Source organism: Molossus molossus, unplaced genomic scaffold (assembly GCF_014108415.1).
Source record: "Molossus molossus isolate mMolMol1 unplaced genomic scaffold, mMolMol1.p scaffold_m16_p_18, whole genome shotgun sequence".
NCBI lineage: Eukaryota > Metazoa > Chordata > Mammalia > Chiroptera > Molossidae > Molossus > Molossus molossus.
The window spans coordinates 4,850,660-4,871,147 of NW_023425353.1; the positions used below are offsets into that span (position 1 = coordinate 4,850,660).

The 20,488-nt window shown below is 38.2% G+C and overlaps 1 protein-coding gene across 2 annotated transcripts in view; it reads left to right on the forward strand.

Moving 5' to 3' along the window:
- The window catches only part of TMF1 (TATA element modulatory factor 1), a 47,010-nt gene that overhangs the window by 6,101 nt on the left and 20,421 nt on the right, over positions 1-20,488 (forward strand). For both annotated transcript variants that reach the window (XM_036267358.1, XM_036267359.1), the window contains exons 3-5: positions 156-259; positions 1,149-1,275; positions 4,199-4,304. In XM_036267358.1, the coding sequence (XP_036123251.1) occupies positions 156-259; positions 1,149-1,275; positions 4,199-4,304 (337 nt within the window). The remainder of the gene's footprint in view (positions 1-155; positions 260-1,148; positions 1,276-4,198; positions 4,305-20,488) is intronic.

Here is a 20,488-nt window from a genome sequence, read left to right on the forward strand (position 1 = left end):
ATATGAGTTCTTATTGTACTGTATTCATTTTGTTCTCAATATTGTTTTTAATTCTCTTTTTGAGGTAATGCTGTTCTATTGATTATATTGGTTAGTTAACTTTTCAACTCATCACTGCATCCTAAATGTTTGACTTGTGTATTCTCCTTATGTAGAGAGTTGAATTTCTGAATGAGAAACTGGACAAAAGGGAGGCTCAATTATTATCTCTTAGTAAAGAAAAAGCACTTCTGGAAGAAGCTTATGATAATCTGAAAGAGTAAGTATTTTACAAATGTCAATAATTTTACATATTTTGTAGAGGCCCATAACCTTGGTTATTATTTAAGAATGTTTTTTTAAATTAAAATGGTTTATAATTTAACTTCTTTATAATTACTGAAATTTGAATAGCATTTCAATTCTAACTTTAGAGATTCCTTTTCTCCTCACATCATCTTTACCATATTATTTTTGGTATTGAAGAGGTATTTTGCAAAATAACAAAAAAACTCTTTCCACTTATTAATAATGTTCTAGTATTAAAGATTTAAAACATGTCTTTCATGAAAACAGAAGTATTATAGTTTTTAAAAAACACTGACTATTGATTTACTTCATGGAAGTGATTGGTAAAATGTGATGATTCAAAATGAAAAATTTCATTTATTTTTACATATTAAACATTGGTGACATTTTTAATTATTTTTTTATTTTATTTTATTTTTTTATCCTCACCCGAGGACACTTTTTCATTCTTTGTTCAGATAGAGCAGGAGGGAGAGAGAGAGAGAGAAACATCGATGTGAAAGGGACACATCGAGTGGCTGCCACCCGCATGACCAACCAGGGCCAGGGACAAACTGCAACCGAGGTACATGCCCTTAGCGGGAACCGAACCCGGGTCTCTCCGGACCGCAGGCCGACGCTCTAACCGCTGAGCCAAACTGGCCAGGGCGACATTTTTAATTATTAATGGATTTTTTTCAGATGTTTTAAAATAAATTAAGCAGGTAAGTTTTCTATGAAAAGTTAGTAGGCCTAAAATGAATCTATTTTATAAGGTATGTGTTAAAGACAATGTTATTTTCCTTTTGCAAACAACTCATCTTGTTACTTTTGGAATGTTTAAACAAGTATCCTGAGTCTCGGTATTGTTTTAAATTTAGTGAAATGTTCAGAGTGAAAGAAGAAAGCAGCAGCATTTCTTCCTTGAAAGATGAGTTTACTCAAAGAATTGCAGAAGCAGAAAAGAAAGTTCAGCTAGCCTGCAAAGAGAGAGATGCTGCTAAAAAGGTAATGGCAGTTTAAAATACTATTAATTAAACTCTATAGAGACATAGATTTTTTGAGGAGTACCTTCACAGTATTTCGATATTGGAAAAAAGAGAGGTAAGAGTAAAAGGGTACTGTAGAATATTAACACTTAAATTGTAAATTTTTCAATACTTTAGAATTAGAGACTTTGATACTTAAAAAAATTCTGCCCTGGCTGGTTTGGCTCAGCAGTTAGAGTGTTGGTCTGCGGACCAGAGAGTCCTGGGTTTGGTTCCTGCTAAGGGCATGTACCTTAGTTGCAGTTTGTCCCTGGCCCCGGTTGGGGTCGTGTGAGTGGCGACTACTCGATGTGTCTGTCTCACATTGATGTTTCTTTCTCTCTTCCTCCCACTCTATCTGATGATAACTGCAAAAAAAAAAAAAAAAAAAATATTCTAAGCAAATGCTTGTCTGTATAATTTATGTGTAAGTCTTTGAAAGATATATAGCAAGGATCACTAGAATAATTTTTATAAATCGAAAATTCATCAAAATAACCCAAGTCTAAATGGCACTCTCTAAATAAAATTAATCATTACTCTCATTTGTTTTTTGTTTTTTTTCTACCACATCAAACATATTACTCTCTATATTTCAAGTCAGAGTAATTTTAAAATGAAAATTTCTAATGGTTTGTGACTCTTGGGAGGCATAACACTTATTTATTCTAATATAGGATTTCTCAACCTCAGCACTATTGACATTTTTGGCTGCATAATTTTATGTTGAATGGGACTGTCCTGTGCATTGTAGGGTGTTCACCAGCATCCTAGGCTCCTACCTACAAGATGGCAGTATCACCCTTCCCTACCGCATTCCCTCCCTTCCCCTCAGTTGCACTAATTGAAAATGTTCAGACATTGCCAAATATTCTGTTTGGAGCAAAATCACTTCTAGTTGGGGATCATTGTGAGTCTTATAATTTGGAACAGTTGTCTATTTCAGAAATTGGTAACCAACTAAGGTTAGTAATTATTGCCTGTATCCCAACTGTGAGTAATAACATTTCTCAGAATTTGCCATTCTTAGTTAGGTTACATTCCCCCTTCTTGACCAATGGTAATTTTAATATTTATAATTTTTCTGTATATATTATTATAGAAAAGAAATAAATCATACGCTTCCCTTTGCTTGGTGGTTTTAACGAGCTAGCTCATTTCTGACAAACTGCCTGACCAACTACCTCTTCTTGTCCCTTCTGTGCTTCATCGGGACCAGTTTAATCAAGAAATTAAATTTTAAGTTATGTTTGTTTTCTGTTTATGTATAAGTGTTTTCTGTGGTGCACTTTGAATTGTAGATCTTGAATAGATCCAATTTTAATACAGTTTGTGTGTGTTGCTATGTATGAACACCCTGCTTTAGGAGGCATAGGAAATTCAAAAGTAAATTGAATTACCTTAAGTGACAAATTTACTTTTCTAGTGATGGAAGACAGTGTCAACAACTATAAAGTACTAGGCAGAATGAAATAAGTTGTAGAGATGAATAGGCATTTTGGAATGGTATCACTGAGGATGAATTCTGGCTAGGCTAGTTGAGGAAGGTTTCACGGAAGACATGACATTCTTACTGGATCTTGAAATATGAATCAAATTTTGACAATTGGAAATGGATAACAATGTTGTGGGTGGTTCAGAGCATGGGCTTTGGGGTTCCAGAGACCTGGATTTAAGTCATAACTCTACTACTTGGATAGCTCTTTGACCTTTAAAGTTTACTCAGTCTTTCTGAATCTTAATTTTCTTATTTGTGTAGTTGAATAATACAGGAGCTTCCCTCATAGGATTGTTGTGAGGATTAAATGATAATGGATACAAAGTATGCTTTAAATACCTAATAAATGAGCTGTTTTTACCTATTGTTTAATTTCAGAGCATCTCTTAAAACCAGTTTTTTTTTTTTTTTTTTATCCTCACTCGAGGATATTTTTCCATTTTTTGTTTAGATAGAGTCGGGGGGAGAGAGAGGAAGAGAGAGAGAGAAACATCGATGTGAAAGGGACACATCGAGTGGCTGCCTCCCGCACGACCCAGCCAGGGCCAGGGACAAACTACAACCAAGGTACGTGCCCTTAGCGGGAACCGAACCTGGGTCTCTCTGGACCGCAGGCCAACATTCTAACCGATGAGCCAAACTGTATTTCTCCATTGTAACTTTAAAAGATAAACTATCTTGACATGTTTCTGCTGAATCTCTGCTTTATTAAAGTAGATCAAACTTTATTTTATTTTCTTTTTAATCCTCACCCGAGGATGTTTTTCTATTTATTTTCAGAGCAGGAGGGAGGGAGGGAAAGAGAGAGAAACATTGATGTGAGAGATACACATTGATTGGTTGCCACCGGCACGACCCCAACCAGGGCTGGGGACCAACCTCAATTGAGATACGTGCCCTTGGCGGGAATCAAACCTGGGACTCGTTGGTCCGTGGGCTGACGCTCTAACTACAGAGCCAAACCAACCAGGACAAGTAGATCAAACTTTATATAATCATGTTTTTCCTTTCATTTCATAGCACTCTAGTAAGTGTGAGTTTTAACAAAGAAAAGAAATACAGTGAGAAATGGAGATGTACTGTTTGAAATGTTATTCCAGGTATAATGCTTGTGGAAAACGTAGGTAGAGATACTCAAGAAGAGTATTGAAATTTAACTTATTCTCATTTCCATTTCCATATTAAAACCTGTTTATATCTGAATTAAGGTTTTCTATATCATTTTCAAAGCTGTTTTCTTAGTTTTAATTAACCAAGATAAGTTCAGGTTAACAGAACAAAATTTATGGATTCTTACCAAGACCGTGATTATTGATTACATTTTTAATATGGGAAAAAAATGAAAAATATGCCTAGAATGAAAGTAATTCTTTATGTTATTTACATTCTTTTTTTTTTAAATTAGGAAATCAAAAGTATAAAAGAAGAACTTGCGACTAGATTAAATAGTAGTGAAACTTCAGACCTTTTGAAAGAGAAAGAAGAGCAGATCCGAGGGCTAATGGAAGAAGGTGCGTATTTAGTTGATTATGAAAAATATTGTAAAGATGGGAAAACTGCTTGTCACGTAACTAGCTGCTGCATCCTGATAAAAAGTATTGGAGGCACAGAAGGTTGAACTTAAATCTCGGAAATGGTAGGTGATAATTTATGGGAGAATGGGGAGCAAGATGTATAGAGGCAGAGATATACATATGTAGCTTTGTGTTTCTAGGGAGGGAAAAAAATAAGTCCCTAAAAAATAGATAGAAGTTTGTATTTTCTGAAGCAAGCTTGTAACAGGTTTTATAGTTTGTCATTTATACCAAGGTATTTGAAGGTTTTAATTCTGGAGTTCATATACTATCTGAACCTCTAGCTTGGGACTATATGGTATTATTGTATTGTTCTGATATTTACTGGGGAATTTTTCATTATATTCATGTTTTAATTTTTCAGTTATTAAACACTCTGTCTATGAAAAGATTTATAATTAGCAGGATTATAGAAATTAGAGATCCTTCCATGAGATAAATCATAAATGGTCACTGAATTAATTTCTTTATGTAATATATGAAAGAAGGTATTTTTGGAAAAGATATTTAGTGAATTTTTCTTTTTCTTTTCTTAATTACAATTTTTCTAGTTAAAAGAATAATACTTGTTACTTGCAGAAAATTCTGAAGTTATAGGAAGTGTATGAAGAAAGAAAAAATAGGCCATAATCCAATTTATAAGGAACTATTAATTCTAGTCACCTTTCACACATTTTAATACATTTTAAAACATAATTAAAATCATATATCTAATTTGCAGTCTTCCTTCTTTTACATTTTTCTGTGCCATTAAATATATTGATACCATTATTTATTTATTTGTTTTTCTCCTCACCCTAGGACACTTTTCCATTCTTTGTTCAGATAGAGCAGGAGGGAGAGAGAGAGAGAGAGAAACATCGATGTGAAAGGGACACATCGAGTGGCTGCCACCCGCACGACCAACCAGGGCCGGGGACAAACTGCAACCGAGGTACATAGGTACATGCCCTTAGCAGGAACCAAACCCGGGTCTCTCCAGACCGCAAGCCGACGCTCTAACCGCTGAGCCAAACTGGCCAGGGCTTGATACCATTATTAATGGCTATATTATAGTCCATTATATGGATAAACCATAATTTGTCTTAGTGTTTTCCTAATATTGTACATGTCTTTCTAAAATGATAATATAAATAATGGTGGGGTGAATGTTTCTGTGCTTAAGTCATTGAACTTAAGTGAATTTCCAGAGTAATTGTTTGAGAACAATTGGAAATAATCGCTTCATTTAAAAATATTAGCTTTACCCAATTTTGATTTTTTATTAATAAGCTAATATTTAACAGCATATCAGATGTTGTGTTTGATACAATAATAAATTCAACACACTCCCTGTCCTTTAGGAGAGGGAAATATAGGTACAAAGGTAATTATAAAACATGTTTAGCCCTGGCCAGTTTGGCTCAGCGGTTGGAGCATTGGCCTGTGGTCCAGAGAGACCTGGGTTCGGTTCCCGCTAAGGGCACGTATCTCCGTTGCAGTTTGTCCCCAGCCCTGGTTGGGTCGTGCGGGAGGCAGCCACTCGATGTGTCTGTCCCTTTCACGTCAACGTTTCTCTTTCTCTCTCTCTCCCCCTCCCTCCCTCTCTCCTTCCCTCCCTCCCACTCTAAATAAAAAACGAAAAAATGTCCTCGGGTAAGGATAAAAAAATCAAAACAAAACATTTTAAGCACTAAAATATAAGACTGAAGGAAGAGTTTGATAAAGCACCTGACTGTCTTGTGTTACAACATTAGAGACTGAGGGAAAGGCTAAATGCATGGGTTTATTATTTTAAAAAATTATTTAAAATATTAATATCAAACATCAGTACTTTATTTTAGAATTTAGTAATTTCGGGCTGGGCTGATGTTTTCTTTTGCTTAATAAACTTTTTTATAGAGAATATAGAACAATTTTATAACCATATATATATATATATATATACTTTTTACTGATTTTAGAGAAAGAGAAAGGGAGAGAGGGAAAGAAAAAGAGAGAAACATTGATGTGAGAGAGAAACATCCATCAGTTGCCTCCTGAACGCATCCTGACTGGGGATTGAACCCAAAAACCTGGGTGTGTGCCCTCGACCTTTTGGTGTACCGGCTGACACTCCAACCAAATGCCACAGTGGCCAGGGTGAAAATAGGATGATTTTTACATGAGAGTGTTGCCATACTTTACTGCTGCTGTATCCCCTAGAATATTTTTATACTCACAGTTGAAAGGCTGAAAGAATCAAAGCTGAAAGCGTACGACAGTGAATGACTGGTTGCTTCATCACCTCGATCCATCAACTATTAACATCTAGCCACATCTCCATATCTTTCTCCTCCTAGATATATTCCACTCCTAAATTCTTTTTCCCCCAGCTTTATTGAGGTATAGTTGACAAATTAAAATTGTATTGTATTTAAGGTATGCGGCATGATTTTTTGATGTATGTCTACATTGTGAAATGATTACACAATCAAGCAAATTAACATACCATTTACCTTATGTGGTTACTTTGTGTGTGTATGTGTGTGTGTGTGTGTGGTTAAGGTCTATTCTTTTAGCAAATTTTAAGTGTGCAATACAGTATTTTTAAAAAACTTCAGTCATCATGCTGTATGTTAGATGTCCAGAACGTACTCATTCTGTATAACTGAATCTTTCTACCCTTTGATGACCATCTCCCCATTCCCTGCCTCCTACCTCCTGCTAAACACGATTCTGTTTACTCTCTGCTTCTGTAGAGAGTTCAACTTTTAAAATTCTACATGTAAGTGAAATATTGCAGTATCTGTGCCTAGCTTACTTCATACTCTGTGATTATCCATGTTGTAGCAAATGGCAGGATTTCCTTATTATTTAAGGCTAAACAATATTGCATTTACATACACATACCACATTTCCTTTTTTAATCCTTACCTGAGGACATGCTTACCGATTTTAGAGAGAGAGAGAAAAAAACATCAATGTGAGAGAAACATTGACTAGTTGCCTCCCGTACGTGTCCTCACCATGGGCTCTGACCAGGGATTGAACTGGCACACAAGGTATGTGCCCTGACAGGGGATCGAACCCACAACCTTTTGGTGTATGATGCTCCAGCCAACTGAGCTACACCAGCCAGGGTCACACCACATTTCCCTTGTACACCACATTTGTTCATCCATTAACAGACAGACGTTTTGGTTGTTTCCATATCTTGGTTGTAATGAAGAACCTACAGTGAGCATGTGAATGCAGATCTCTCTTTGAGATACTGATTTCATTTTCTTTGGTTATATACTTAGAAGTGGGATTGCTAGATCATAAGGTTGTTTTATTTTTAATATTTTGAGGAATCTCCATATTGTTTCAAATAGTAGCTTCACCAATTTACATTTCCACTAATAGTGTACAAGGGTTCCCTTTTCTTCACATTCTTGCCAATACATATCTTTTTATTTATTTATTTATTTTATTAATTTATTTTTGTTACAGATGTTTCGCATTTTTTCCCCATTGACTCCCTTCTCCCAATCCCCTCTACCCCGTCCCCAGCTTTGTTTTCCATGTCCATCAGTTATGGGTACATGCATATAAGTTCTGTGGTTTATGTCTTCCCTCTCCTCTCACCCCCTCTTCTGAGGGTTGTCACTCTGTACCCTACTTCCACGTGTCTGGGTTTACCCTGTTTCTCGGACTGTTATGTTCATTATATTCCACAAATAAGTGAGATCATGTGATACTTGTCTTTCTCTGCTTGGCTTGTTTCGCTTAGGATAATACTCTCCAGGCCCCTCCATGTCGTCTCAAAGGATAAGAGATCTTTCTTTCTTACAGCTGCATAGTACTCCATTGTGTATATGTACCACAGCTCTTTTATCCATTCGTCTACTGATGGACACTTGGGCTGTTTCCAGATCTTAGCGATTGTAAATAGTGCTGCTATGAACACGGGGATACACATATTCTTTATGATTGGTGTTTCAAGCTTCTTAGGGTATATTCCTAGAAGTGGGATCACTGGGTCAAATTGCAATTCAATTTTTACTTTTTTACGGTAACACCATAGTGTTTTCCTTAATGGCTGCACCAGCCTCCATTCCCACCAGCAGTGTACTAGAGTCCCCTTTTCTCCACGCCCTCGCCAGCATTTGTTTGATGATTTGTTGAAGGCGGCCATTCTGACAGGTGTGACTTCATGTATCTCTTGGCCATTTGTATGTCCTGTTTGGAGAGATGTCTATTTAGTTTCTCTGCCCATTTTTTAATTGGGTTCTTTGTCTTCCTTTTGTTGAATTTTATGAGTACTCTATATATTTTGGAAATTATCCCCTTATCTGATGTATCATTGGCAGTTACGCTCTCCCATACAGTGGGTTCCTTTTCCATTTTGATGGTTGTTTCTTTTGCTGTGCAGAAGTTTTTGAGTTTGATGTCGTCCCATGTGTTCATTTTCTCCTTTGTTTCCATTGCCTTAGGTGATATATCAGTGAAAATTCTGCCGTGTATGATGTCCGAAATTTTGTTTCCTACACTTTCTTCTAGAATCTTTATGGATTCACGAGTCACATTTAAGTCTTTTATCCATTTTGAGTTTATTCTTGTGTATGATGTAAGTTCATGGTCTAGTTTCATTTTTTTGCATGGAGTTGTCCAATTTTCCTGACATCATTTATTAAAGAGGCTGTCTTTGCTCAATTGTATGCTCTTGCCACCTTTGTCAAATATTAATTGAGCATATTGCCTTGGGTCTACTTCTGGGTTCTCTGTTCTGTTCCATTGATCTATACGCCTGTTCTTGTGCCAGTACCAGGCTCTTTTGATTACAGTAGCTTTGTAATATAACCTGATATTCGGTATTGTGATCCCACCTACTTTATCATTCTTTTTCAAGATTGCTGTGGATATTCGGGGTCTTTTTCAGTTCCATATGAACTTTTGAAGTATTTGTTCTAATTCTGGGAAATATGTCATTGGTATTTTGATGGGGATTGCATTGAATCTATAGATTGCTTTGGGTAATATGGACATTTTAATTATGTTAATTCTTTCAATTAATGAACAAGGTATGTGCTTTCACTTTTATATATCTTCCTCTTTTTTTTTTTTTTTTTTCAGTGTCCTGTAGTTTTCTGCAAATACGTTCTTTACTTTTTTGGTTAAGTTTATTCCTTGATATGTTAATTTTTTTGCCGCGATGTTAATGGGATTGTGTTTTTAGTTCCTCTTTCTGTGAGTTCATTCTTGGTGTATAAGAATGCCATCGAGCCCTGGCTGGTTTGGCTCAGCGGTTAGAGCGTCGGCCTGCGGTCCGGAGAGACCCGGGTTCGGTTCCCGCTAAGGGCACGTACCTTGGTTGCAGTTTGTCCCCGGCCCTGGTTGGGTCGTGTGGGTGGCAACCACTCGATGTGTCGCTTTCACGTCAATGTTTCTCTCTCTCTCTCTCCCACTCACTCTATCTGAACAAAATATCGAAAAATGTCCTCGGGTGAGGATAAAAAAGAATGCCATCGAGCCCTGGCCGGTTTGGCTCAGCGGTTGGAGCGTCGGCCTGCGGTACAGAGAGACCCGGGTTCGGTTCCCGCTAAGGGCATGTACCTCGGTTGCAGTTTGTCCCCGGCCCTGGTTGGTCGTGCGGGTGGCAGCCACTCGATGTGTCCCTTCACATCGATGTTTCTCTCTCTCTCTCTCTTCCTCTCTCTCCCTCCCGCTCTATCTGAACAAAAATTGTCCTCGGGTGAGGATTAAAAAAAAAGAATGCCATCGATTTCTTGACATTAATTTTGTATCCTGCTACTTTGCCAAATTTGTTTATTAAATCTAGTGGATTTTTGATGGAGTCTTCAGGGTTTTCTTTTTTTTTTATCCTCACCCGATGATATTTTTCCATTTTTTGTACAGATAGAGTGGGAGGGAGAGAGAGGAAGGGAGAGAGAGAGAGAAACATCGACGTGAAGGGACACATCGAGTGGCTGCCACCCGCACGACCAACCAGGGCCGGGGACAAACTGCAACCGAGCTACATGCCCTTGGCGGGAACCGAACCCAGGTCTCTCTGTACCGCAGGCCGACGCTCTAACCGCTGAGCCAAACCGGCCAGGGCTCTTCAGGGTTTTCTATCTATAATATCATGTCATCTGCGAATAATGACAGTTTCACTTCCTCCTTTCCAATTTGGATCCCTTTTATTTTTTCTTCATGTCTGATTGCTATGGCTACGACTTCCAGGACAATGTTAAATAAGAGTCGTGAAAGCGGACATCCCTGTCTTGTTCCTGTTCTTAAGGAAAATTGTTTTAGTTTTTGCCCATTGAGTATGATGTTGACTGTAGGTCTTTCATATATGGCCTTTAATATGTCAAGATATGATCCCTCTATTTCCACATTGCTGAGCATTTTTTTTTTTTTTTTCATCCTCACCCGAGGACATTTTTCCATTTTTTTGTTCAGATAGAGTGGGAGGGAGAGAGAGGAAGAGAGAGAGAGAGAAACATCGATGCGAAAGGGACACATCGAGTGGCTGCCACCCGCACGACCAACCAGGGTCAGGGACAAACTGCAACCAAGGTACGTGCCCTTAGCAGGAACCGAACCCGGGTCTCTCTGGACCGCAGGCTGACGTTCTAACCGCTGAGCCAAACTGGCCAGGACTTGCTGAGCATTTTTATCAGAAATGGGTGCTGGATTTTGTTGAATGCTTTTTCAGCATCTATTGATACGATCATATGATTTTTATCTTTCATTTTGTTTATGTGATGTATCACATTTATTGATTTGTGAATATTGTACCAGCCTTGCATCCCTGGAATGAATCACACTTGGTCATGGTGAATATTTTTTTTTTTTTTTTTAATCCTCAACCAAGGACATTTTTCAATTTTTTGTTCAGATAGAGCGGGAGGGAGAGAGAGGAAGAGAGAGAGAGAGAAACATCGATATGAAGGGACACATTGAGTGGCTGCCACCCACACGACCAACCAGGGCTGGGGACAAACTGCAACCGAGGTACGTGCCCTTAGCGGTAACCGAACCCGGGTCTCTCTGTACCACAGGCCGACGCTCCAACCGCTGAGCCAAACCGGCCAGGGCGGTGAATAATTTTTTTATGTATTGCTGGATTCGATTTGCTCGTATTTTGTTCAGTGTTTTGTCATCTATGTTCATCAGGAATATTGATCTGTAGTTTTCTTTCTTTGTGGTGTTGTTTTCTGGTTTTGGAATTAGAATTATGCTGGCCTCATAAAACGAGTTTAGAAGTCGTCCTTCTTGAGTTTTTGGAAGTAGTTTTAGGAGAACGGGTTTTTTGTGTTTTTTATTTTTATTTTTTATTAGAGAGTATGTTTATTGAAGCTGGGACAGTGAAACATGGAAGGGCCTAGGAGAGAAGAAGCAATAGGAGAGGGACGAGGCCCGGCTGCTTTGGCTCACCAGAAACATGAGAAAGGAGTGAGCCAAGGCGGGGCTGCTGTCAGCTTACTGGTAAATCCGAGAACAGGAGGCCTTGGGGATAGGTTCAGATGCTTAGCTTGGGACGAGCTGCCACTGCCCATTGTTCTTGTGGTTGCAAATTTTGTGGGATCCCTTAGAGTTTAGGAGATGCATGCATTTATTTTCTCAGTTCAGGATGCAGGAAGTCCAAGGTCAGCCAGCCACCAGGGTTCGTTTCTGGTGATGGCCTTCTTTCTGTTTTGCAGCCTTCTCACAGTGCCTTCACCTCGGTTGTGGTTCGTCCCTAGCCCCAGTTGGGGTCGTGTGGGTGGAAACCACTCGTTGTGTCTCTCTCACATCGATGTTTCTCTCTTCCACCCTCTCTCCCTACTGCTCTACCTCAAGATAGATAGGAGACTGGGTATTAGTTCTTCTTTGAATTTCGGCAGAAGTACCCCCTGAAGCCATCTGGGCCTGGGCTTTTGTTTGCTGGGAGAGTCTTGATTACCTCTTCAATTTCCTTAGTTATTATTGGTCTGTTCAAGTTTTCTCTCTTTTCCCGGTCCAGTTTTGGGAGACTGTGTGTTTCTAGAAATTTGTATATTTTGCTTAGATAGTCGAATTTGTAGGCCATATAATTGTTCATAGTTAATGATCCTTTGTGGTGTCAGTTGTTACTTCTCTTTCATTTCTGATTTTGTGTATTTGGGTTCTCTCTGTTTGTTTCTTGGTGAATCTGGCTAAGGGTCCATCAATCTTGTTTATCTTTTAAAAAAACCAGCTCTTTGTTTCATTGATCCTTTGAATTGTTTTTTTTGGTCTTTATGTCATTGATTTCTGCTCGGATCTTTAGATCTTTACTATTTCCTTCTTTCACCTTGCTCTGGGGTTTTCTTTTTGTTTGCTTTCTAGTTCTTTAAGTTGAGAGGTTAGATAGTCTATTAGAAATTTTTCTTGTTTCTTGAGGTAGGCTTGTAATGCTATGAACTTCTCTCTCAGAACTGCTTTTGCTGCATCCCATAGATTTTGTGTGGTTGTGTGTTCATTTTCATTGGTTTCCAGGAAGTTTTTAAATTTCTTCCTTGATCTCCTCGGTAACCCATTTGTTGTTTAATAACATGGTCTTTAGCCTCTGTGTGTTATAGTATCTTTGCATGTTCTTGTTGCAATTGATTTCTAGTTTCATGCCATTGTGATCTGAGAAGATGCTTGATATGATTTCAGTCTTCTTGAACTTGTAGAGACTTAGTTTGTGTCCTAACACATGGTCTGTCTTTGAGAATGTCCCATGTGCAGTTTAGAAGAATGTGAATTCTGCAGTTTTGGGGTGTAATTCTCTGTAGATAGCTACTAAATCCATTTGATCTAGTGCTTCATTTAGAGTCTCTGTTTCCTTGTTAATTTTTTGTCTAGAGGATCTATCCAGTGATGTTAGCGGGGTGTTGAAGTCCCCTGCTATGATTGTATTGCTGTCAATTTCTCCTTTGAAGTCCTCCAAAAGATTTTTAATATATGTCGGTGCTCCTATATTGGGCGCATATGTGTTTACTAAGGTTATATCTTCCTGTTGGATAGATCTGTTCAATATTATGTAGTGACCTTTTTTGTCTCTAGTTATGGCCTTCATTTTGAAATCTATTTCATCAGATATGAGTATTGCTACCCCAGCTGTTTTTTTTCTTTCCATTTGCTTGGAAGATTTTTTTCCATCCCTTCACTTTCAGCCTATGTGAGTCTCTTCTTGTGAGGTAGATTTCTTGTAAACAACATATATATAAATCGTTCTTTCTTATCCAATCAGCTACTCTGTGTCTTTTTATTGGAGCATTCAATCCATTTATATTTAAGATGATTATTGATATGTACTTATTTATTGCCATTTTTGTTTAGTGTGGTTCTATTTTTCTTCCTAGTTCTTCTTCTAATTACAGCAGTCCTTTTTTTTTTTTTTATCCTTACCCGAGGACATTTTTCGATATTTTGTTCAGATAGAGTGAGAGGGAGAGAGAGAGAGAAACATCGACGTGAAAGCGACACATCGAGTGGTTGCCACCCACATGACCCAACCAGGGCTGGAACCGAACCCGGGTCTCTCCGGACCGCAGGCCGACGCTCTAACCGCTGAGCCAAACCGGCCAGGGCACAGTAGTCCTTTTAACATTTCTTGCAGTGCTGGTTTGGTGTTAATGTATTCCCTTAGCCTTTTTTTTCTGGGAAGCTTTTTATTTGTCCTTCTATTTTGAATGATAGCCTTGCTGGATAGAGTAGTCTTGGATTCAGATCCTTGTTTTTCATGACCTTGATTACTTCATGCCATTCCCTTCTGGCCTGTAGTGTTTCTGTTAGGAAGTCAGCTGAGAGCCTTATGGGGTTTCCTTTGTAGGTAACCTGCTGCTTATCTCTTGCTGCCTTTAGGATTCTCTCTTTGTTTTTAATTTTTGGCATTTTAATTACTATGTGTGTTTGTGTGGGCCTATTTGGGTTCTTCTTACTAGGGGTTCTGTGCTTCTTGAATTTGAATGCCTTCTTTCTTGACCAAATTAGGGAAGTTTTCTGTCACTATTTCTTCAAATATATTCTCTAACCCTTGGTCATTTTCTTTTTGTTCTGGGACTCCTATGATACGGATATTATTATGTTTCCAGTTGTCCCACAGTTGTCTTAAGCTGTCTTCCTGTTTCTTTATTGTTTTTTGCTTTTGGTTTTCTGATTGGTTGATTTTTTCTACTCTGTCTTCTAATTCACTGATCTGGTCCTCTGCTTCCTCTAGTCTGCTGTTTAGTCCTTCCAATGTGTTCTTTATTTCTGCTATGTCATTCTTCATTTCTTCTTGGTGGTTTTTCATTTCTAATTGGTTGATTTTCAATGTTTCTGTGTCTTTACTCATGGTTTTAATGTTCTTACGCATGCTGTTAAGCTTCCTCAAGATCATGGCTCTGAATTCTACCTCTCATAACTTGCTTAACTGCATTCCTTTATCTCATCTTCTATAGAGGTCTCTTGTTCTTTCATTTGGGATTTGTTTCTTTGTTTCACCACTTTGGCTATCTCAATGGGTTTTGGAGCCTGCCAAATTTTTCCTGATGGTGTTGGTGTTCTGCTCTTTGTGGCTCCCTCTACTGGGTTTGGATGAGCGTGGGAGGACCCATATTAAGTCTTACTTTTCTGGGTAGATTTGCAGGCCCAGGAATGGTTCACTTATCCTCTAGCTTTTTGCCTGGAGGCCATAAGATGGCCACCGTCCTGTATGGCTGCAACTCAGCAAAAACTCTGAGTGCTCTCCAAATCTCGAGTGTTCCTATACAGTTCCAGTCCAGTTCGTCCTCCCTCTGCCGCAGCCCAAGCTGAGTGCCAGTGACTATTTTAGCACTCTGTCCCGACCCTCTTTGCTGTGAAGCACCTGAGGGCGCTTCTCACAGTTAAGACCACTGCTGTTCGTGGGCTCCCAGCTCCTCTCTTGCGCCTCTGCAGTCCTACCAGAATCGATTCAGTGTCCCTGGATATATGGTCCTTGCAAGCTGCTTTTCTGTTGCTTTTTCCTGACGATTTGTCTTTATTTTAGTTGTAATTCCAGTTTGGTCCTGGGAGATGGTCAGTGTAATTTCCATTTAATTTGTCAGCATTTTGGAATCTCGAATATAATCCTTTTTAAAAATACGTTTTTTTTGATCCCTCTGCTGCAACTCATTTTAGTCACAGGAGGGATTCTGGGAAGCAGATTTTGAGATAATCAGGATGTTAATTGAGGCATGCCTTTGGGGCCAACACCTGGGGGATGGCATTGCATTGCACAGAGCCTTGAAGAAAATGTTCCGAAAAACAAAATAAAAATACAAACAAGAGTCTGGCCTTTTTCTTTCTCCCTGGAGTCTGGGTTTCCACTTCCCTTGCGGTCTCTTTTTGATAATAGCTGTTCTAACAAGTATTAGGTATTATTTCATTGTAGTTTGGATTTACATTCCCTTAATGATTAGTGATATTGATTACTTTTTCATATACATGTTGGCCATTTTTTGTCTTCTTTAGAAAAATATCTATTCATATCTTTTGCCTATTTGTAAATTGGCTTTTCAATTGTTTTTTGTTTTTTACTGTTGAGTTGTATGATTTCTTTATATATTTTGGATACTAATTTATTATCAGATGTATGTCTTGCAAATAGTTTCTTCCATTCTGTAGATTGCCTTTTGTTTTTGCACTTAAAATGTTTTTATTTTTCACTTAAAGTTATCACTCAATATTATATTAGCTTTAGGTGAAGAGTATATTGGTTAGACATTTATATAATTTATGAAGTGATTTTCTTCAATATGTCTAATACCCACTTGACACCATCCATAATAACTATAATATATAGTTTGCCCATTTAGAGTGTACATTTTACTTTAAATGGGCAGGGGACATGGAGGAGGTGGGGATTTGGCAAAGAGTATGGAAGGGATAAATGGTGATGGAAAAAAATAAAGTGCAATTCAAAGTTTTTTGGTATGTTATATTATTTTTAATTGTGATGAAATATAACAAAATTTGCCATTATTATTATTTTTATTTTCCCTTTATTGATTTTAGAGAGGAAGTGAGAGGGAGAGAGAGATAGAAACATCGATGAGAGAGAACATCGATTGATCGCCTCCTGCGTGCCCCCAACTGGGGATCAGGCCCACAACCTGGGCATGTCTCCTGACTGGGAATAGAAGTGGTGACCTCTTGATGCTCAACCACTGAGTCACATTGGTTGGGCCATTTTTATTATTATTATTATTATTTTTTTTTTATCCTCACCCGAGGACATTTTTCCATTCTTTGTTCAGGTAGAGTGGGAGGGAGAGAGAGGAACAGAGAGAGAGAGAGAGAAACATCGATGTGAAAGGAACACATCGAGTGGCTGCCACCCGCACAACCGACCAGGGCCGGGGACAAACTGCAACCGAGGTACGCGCCCTTAGCGGGAACCGAACCCGGGTCTCTCAGGACCGCAGGCCGACGCTCTAACCGCTGAGCCAAACTGGCCAGGGCCCTTTTTATTATTTTTAAGGGTACAGTTCAGTGTCATTTCTTATATTCACCACATTGTGCAACCATTACTATTATTTATTCCCGAAACTTTTTATCACCTCAAATAGAAACTATAAGCGTTAAGTAATACATCCCATTTTTCCTTCCTTCTAGCCTTTGGTAACCTCTAATCTATTTTCTGTGTCTAAAAATTTGCCTATTTCTAGAGATTGAAATATTGATTTCACTTATATGTGGAATCTAATGAAAAAATAAACTAACAAAATAGCAACAGACTCATAGATACAGAGAACAGACTGACAGTCAGCTAGCTGTCAGAGGGGAGGAGGTTTGGGGGGCTGGCTGAAGAAGATGACGGGATTAAGCAAAAATAAAAAACCTCATAGACACAGCCAACAGTATGATGATTACCAGATGTAAAGGGAGGGTCTGGGGGGCAGGTAAAAGATGGTAAAGGGGAGATAAATGGTGATGGAAAGAGACTTGAGATGGTGAACATACAGAATTGTACACCTGAAACCTATACAATTTTACTAACCAGTGTCTCCCCAGTACATTCAATAAAAAAAACCTAAACATAAAATAACAAGTATTGTTGAGGATATGGAAAAATTTGAATCCTCATAACATTGCTGGTGTGAATATATAAAATGGTGCAGCCACTATGGAAAGGTTTGGAGATTCCTAAAAAGCTAAAAATACAATTACCACATGATTCAGCAATTTTGCTTCTAAGTATATACCAAAGGAATTGTTCCTAGTCAGATACTTTTACACCAGTGTTCACAAATACATTACTCATAATAGCCAGCAGGTGGGAACAACCTCTACTGTTGATCAACAGATGAATAGATAAACCACAGGTGTATATCCATACAGTGGAGTATTACTGAGCCATAAAAAGAATGGCATTTTGGTACAGTCTACAACATGGATGAATCTTGAAAACATGCGAAGTGAAAGAAACCAGACACAAAAGGAGACATACTTCAATATGTAGATTGCCTCTTTACTCTGTTGATTGTTTTTTATGCTGGGCAGTAGCTTTTAGTTTGATGTAGTCATGCTTGTCTATTGCTTTTGTAGTCTATGCTTCTGGTATCATATTCAAAAAGTCATTGCCAAGACCAAGGTCAAAAGGCTTTTTTCCTGTATTTTCTTCTAGTAGTTTTATAGTTTCAGGTCTTATCATTTAAGTCTTTAATCTGTTTTCAGTTGATTTTTATATTTGGTATGTTATCCAAATTTATTCTTTTGCATATGGAAATTCAGTTCCATTTATTAATGACTATCCTTTCCCTATAGTATGTTCTTGGCATCCTTGTTGAGGATCAGTTGGCTGTACATGTGTGGATTTATTTCTACTTTATGTTTTTCTGTATTGATTTTAGAGAGAGAGGAAGAGACGGAGAGAGAGATGGAAACATCGATGAGAGAGAACATGGATTGGCTGCCTCCTGTATGCTCCCCACTGGGGTTTGGGCCCACAACCTGAGCATGTGCCCTGACTGGGAATCAAACTGGTGACCTCCTGGTGCATGAGTTGATGCTCAACCACTGAGCCACACCGGCCTGGCTGTGTGGATTTATTTCTACTCTCTCTATTCTGTTTAATTTGTCTTTATATCTGTTTTTATGCTCATACCGTGTGTGTGTGTATATTTGGCTAACCCTCACACAAAGATATTTTTCCACTGATTTTTAGAGAGACTGGAAGAGGGTGGTGGTAGAGAGATATGAAAGAGACACACCGCTTGGTTGCCTCCCACACACACCCTGACCATGGATGGGGATAGAACCTGCAACCCAGGTTGTGACCCTTTGGTGCAAGGACTGATGCTCTAACCACTGAACCACGCTGGCCAGGGTCCATATTATTTTGATTATTACAGCTTTGTAATATGTTTTGAAATTAGGAAATGTGATACCTCTTTGTACTTGCTCAGGATTGCTTTTACTATTTGAGGTCTTTTGTGGTTTCATATGAATTTTAGGATTAAAAAAAGTTATTGTGAAGAATGCCCTTGGAATTTTGATAGGACTGCACTGAATCTATAGTCCACTCCTAAATTATTCAGTCTTCATCTCCCAAGGGCAAATAGTTTTTCGTCACAAGCACATTCTAATTGCACATAAGAAATTCAGAAGTGCGTTCCAGCATTTATCCCAATTGTCTTTAAAAATGATCTTTGTAGCTGGTCATTTGTCCAGACCCAAGATCCAGTCAAAGTTTGTACATTGCATTTGGCCATTATTATTATTATTACTGGTCTTCTACTAGTCTAGGATAGCTCTCTCTTCTTTATGACATTGAGGACTTTGTAAAGTCCATGCCAGTTGTCTTACAGACTGCCCCATGTTCAGAAATTTGTCACTTTCTTTATGATTAGATTCAGATCAAATTTCAATAAGAAATATTATAAGTGATATTGTTCATCTGCACTTTATCACATCAGTAGACACATAATGTTAAGCTGTACTATAGTTCATGCCAAAACTGGATGTTAGGTTAAAGTAGTGACTGCCAGATTTTTCCATTGTAGAAGTACATCTTTCCTTTTGTAACTCACAAGTAATATGTGGGAGTGTTTCTTTAAGATTGTATCTATCCTGTTTCCCACCATCCTTCCACCTAGTTAACTTTAGCATTCTTTGATGATTCTTGTCCAAATCTGTTTAACATTGGTGGTTATAGTATTGTGATTTTTAATTTTATTTATTTATTTATTTATTTATTTATTTATTTATTTCTTAGCTTGCGGGAGGTGCGGGAGCTTAATTTTATTTTTAAAAAAATTTTATTATTATTATTTTTAATCTTTATTGTTGAATGTATTACAGATGTTCCTCATTTTTCCCCCATTGACCCCCTCCCGCCTTTTCCCACACTGTTGTCCGTGTCTATTGGTTATGCATATAAGTTCTTTGGTTTTATTTCTTCCGACCCCCAACTCCCTTCTCTTTGAGGTTTGTCAGTCTAGCAACCAATTTGTTCTTCTTAATCCCTTCACCTTTTTCACCCATTCCCCCAACCCCCCTCCCATATGGCAACCAACAAAATGTTCTCTGTATCTACGAGAATGTTTTTGTTCTGCCTGTTCATTTTGTTTGTAGATTCCATTGTCGATAGATATGTATTCATTGCCATTTTGTTGGTTCATATATTTTATCTTTTTCTTCAGAAAGACCCTTCAACATTTCATATAGTAACGATTTGGTGGTGATGAACTCCTTTAACTTTTTCTTGTCTGGGAAAGTCTTTATATGACCATCGATTCTAAATGATAGCTTTGCAGGATAGAGTAATCTTGGTTGTAGGTTCTTGCTTTCCATCACTCTGAATATTTCTTGCCACTCCCTTCTGGCCTGCAAAGTTTCTTTTGAGAAACCAGCTGACAGTCTAATGGAAACTCCCTTGTAGGTAACTATCTGTTTTTCCCTTGCTGCTTTTAAGATTCTCTCTTTGTCTTGAACCTTTTGCATTTTGATGATGTGTCTTGGTGTGGGCCTCTTGGGGTTCATCTTGTTTGGGACTCTGTGCTTCCTGGACTTGTTTGTCTGTTTCCTTCACCAAGTTAGGGAAGTTTTCTGTCATTATTGTTTCAAATAGGTTTTCGACTTCTTGTTCTCTCTCTTCTACTTCTGGCACCCCCAAGATGCGAATGTTGGCACGCTCAAAGTTGTCCCAGAGGCTCCTTACACTATCTTCATTTTTTTTT